The following is a 3,097-nucleotide window of genomic DNA, read 5'->3' as shown; positions in this document are numbered from 1 at the left end:
CGACCGAAGATTCGGGAAGCCGGTCCCACGCCAAACCGGTCCGTGTGCTCACCGGCTCCTTATTTGTAGTTACCGGATATGCATGCACAGGCTCAGCGGCAGTTCAATGAGCAATTACACACGTGTAGAAATAACTAACATATGAGTTCCTTAATACGATCCGTTGCAACGAAATTGGCAAAAGAATTGTCTCAAACCAGAACCGCAAGGCCCGACGTAACTATCAAAGTGACGGACCGCCGCTGCCGATCACCGAGCGGTCGAGCGGTCCACATGGCGAGGCCGGGCAGTCGATACGGATAGATCGAGAGCCGCCGACTCCGACATGGTCCTGCGAAGGTTGCTGCTAAGTTGGCTGAACAATGCTCAGCTGGTAGAGAAACTGTCGGAGACGCGGCCGATCCGGAGAGCGGCCCAGATCACCGTCTACGCTATCATGCGGCTCCAGCTGGGTAGCCGGGAGGCGGCCGAGCGGCTGAACCGCTCCGGGGCCCTTCGGCCCGGCACCATGGCCCGCAACCTCGGGGAGCTGGGCCGGAGAGCGGCCCGGCTGAAGAATGCCTTGATGGGGGCCTCTGGGCAGAAGAAACAGAAGTAAACCAGGAGTCTTTCCGAGATCCCCTGGAGCAGGAACAAAGGTATTGTGGAAGGCTTTTCCGCTGGGAAGCAGAGCAGTAAAGAGCTGTCAGGAGAGCGGAGGACGTTTGTATGGATCTCGGTGTTCAACTTCTATCACAACTTTTATCTCGACAAAGAGTCGGAAACAAGATTGAAATCACCCGCCAGGCCAAATCGTACACAAGACTACTTCCCTATGAGACAATATTGTGGTTTCACAATTTGTTTTGGTGTAAATTGTGTAAAGCGTGATTAAAATATTTAAATGTAAATGTAAATAATGACAACTCAAAATTATGCCACTGAACAGTTCTTATTGCATGCGATTAGAACAGTCATAGACGTGGTGCTGACCCACTTACACAATGTTACCGTATCCCCACCCCATCCACTCACACTACGTTCTACCACTAACCTGCAATAAGGACATTTTACTGTAGCTAATTAACCTGCCAGTCAGCTTGTCTCTGGGATGTGAGCGGAATCCAGAGCACTGATTTGAGGGGAGGGGGGGGGGGGTTTGAACTCACCTGACCACAGAGAAAACATACAAACTCCACACAGCTGGCACCTTAGGTCGGAATTCTACCTGGGTAATGGCACCAGTCTGTGCTTTATGGAAACAGACAGTCTCAGTCAATTGTGTTCAGCCTATTGTACAGAAAATCTATATGGCAAAATTTTAAAAATTGGCAATTTGTTCTATTTATGTAATTCCAATGTACTTGACTTGGTAAATAAAGCTGCACACCCATTTAGGATCTATATTGAGAGAGAGCTTTTTCATCAATGAACTTGATTTTGTATAATGCCAGTAACCCAATAAAATAGTCCAGGACAATTTGCAATATTAACAAGTAATCAGCATAAACCTAATATTTAGGACCAAGATGAGGAAAAACTTCTTCACACAGAGAGTGGTGAATCTGTGGAATTCTCTGCCACAGGAAACAGTTGAGGCCGGTTCTTTGGCTATATTTAAGAGGAAGTTAGATATGGCCCTTGTGGCTAAAGAGATCAGGGGGTATGGAGAGAAAGCAGGTACAGGGTTTTGAGTTGGATGATCAGCCTTGATCATACTGAATGGCAGTGCAGGCTCGAAGGGCCGAATGGCCTATTCCTGCGCCTATTTTCTATGTTTCTATTGTATTTTTGGGAATGAGCCAGATAAAAAGATATTGGGGTGAGAAACTGGAAGTTTGGTTGAAGAAGTAGATTTAATCACAGAAAAGTTGGGAAAGGTCTATTAAAGCATTTCATCATTTAGGAGAATTGACAACTTAAGGTATGGACAATATTGCTGTTAATTAAGGATAATTTGTCTCCATTATGACGTAGACAAAGCAATCCAATCAATTTATTCCCACGTCATCTTGCTACTCCTCAACTTAATCTCACTTGTATGTCGAATGACTCACATTTTGATACATCCAGTGTCTACCTACTTTAAAGAATAATTTACAGTAACTGAATAAATCAGCACATCTTTTCCATTTAGGAGGAAATCAGAGTAGCAAAAGGAAACCCACATAGTAACTGAACAAACTGCACAAATGCCTTAGGTATCTCAGTCTATATATTCCTTTCACACTTGTGCCTTCAGTTTATATCTGCTCATTCCTTTATTATCCTTTCCAAGTTGAAACACCTCTCAACAATAAATTTCATCTGCCATCTAGCCAATAATTCATCTGCTCTTTTTTGTTTCTCTTTATTTTATGGCATCTTCCTCACAGTTCACAAAATATCCATCTTTGTTATCTACCAGTTTGGTGCCATGATCACCAAAGTTCAAATTATTGAAGAAAGCAAGTTCTGGTACTGACCTGTGGAGTACTGTACACTTCCCTCCAGTCTGAAACACCTTTCTTTGCTACAGTTTCATGTTCCTTAACCAATCTTCTGCCCATTCTCTTAACACACAGACTATTCAGCCAGCCATACTGGCTTCCAGTACAGCAATCCCATCAATATTGTTCCCTCTATTTCACTGTAGCCTTGCAACACTTCCTCTCTGACATATTGAAATAAAGGTCAATTTATAGTAGGTAATAAATCCAAGGCATATCTTTATAATGTGAGAGGGAAATGGAGGTTGTGCAAATTACACAGACATAACACCTGGGATTAAGATCAAGAATGTGTCCTTTGAGCCTTAAGACACTAGCACCAAGCTTTGATACCAAAGTCAAAAGTAACATTTGTTATCAAAATACATATTTGTTACCATAAATCATTTTGGCAGGCATTAACAGAAAAATAAAGGAAGATATACAATTTATGGGGGGGGGGGGGGGGACTATGAACACTGAAAAACAACCAATATGCAAAAAAAGACATTGTGCAAATAAAAAAACTGAGAACATAGGTTATAAAGAGTCTTCGAAAGACTTGTTGTTGTAGTATCAGTTCAAAGTTATGGTGAGTAAAGTTGTCCACACCAATTCAGGAACCTTAATTGATCCAGGACCTGTTGGTT

At 42.8% G+C, this 3,097-nt stretch overlaps 1 protein-coding gene across 1 annotated transcript; it reads left to right on the top strand.

The window, feature by feature from the left end:
• The first annotated feature begins 325 nt into the window (after positions 1-325).
• Positions 326-1,383, top strand: ncbp2as2 (NCBP2 antisense 2 (head to head)). Its single transcript, XM_059943943.1, has one exon. The coding sequence runs from the start codon at positions 326-328 to the stop codon at positions 596-598; it is 273 nt and encodes a 90-aa protein (XP_059799926.1). The 3' UTR covers positions 599-1,383.
• Positions 1,384-3,097: the final 1,714 nt, after the last annotated feature.

This window comes from Hypanus sabinus, chromosome 2 (assembly GCF_030144855.1).
Source record: "Hypanus sabinus isolate sHypSab1 chromosome 2, sHypSab1.hap1, whole genome shotgun sequence".
NCBI classification, from domain to species: Eukaryota; Metazoa; Chordata; class Chondrichthyes; order Myliobatiformes; family Dasyatidae; genus Hypanus; species Hypanus sabinus.
Note: the sequence above shows the minus strand (reverse complement) of the source record. Positions and strands in the feature narration are given on the sequence as shown.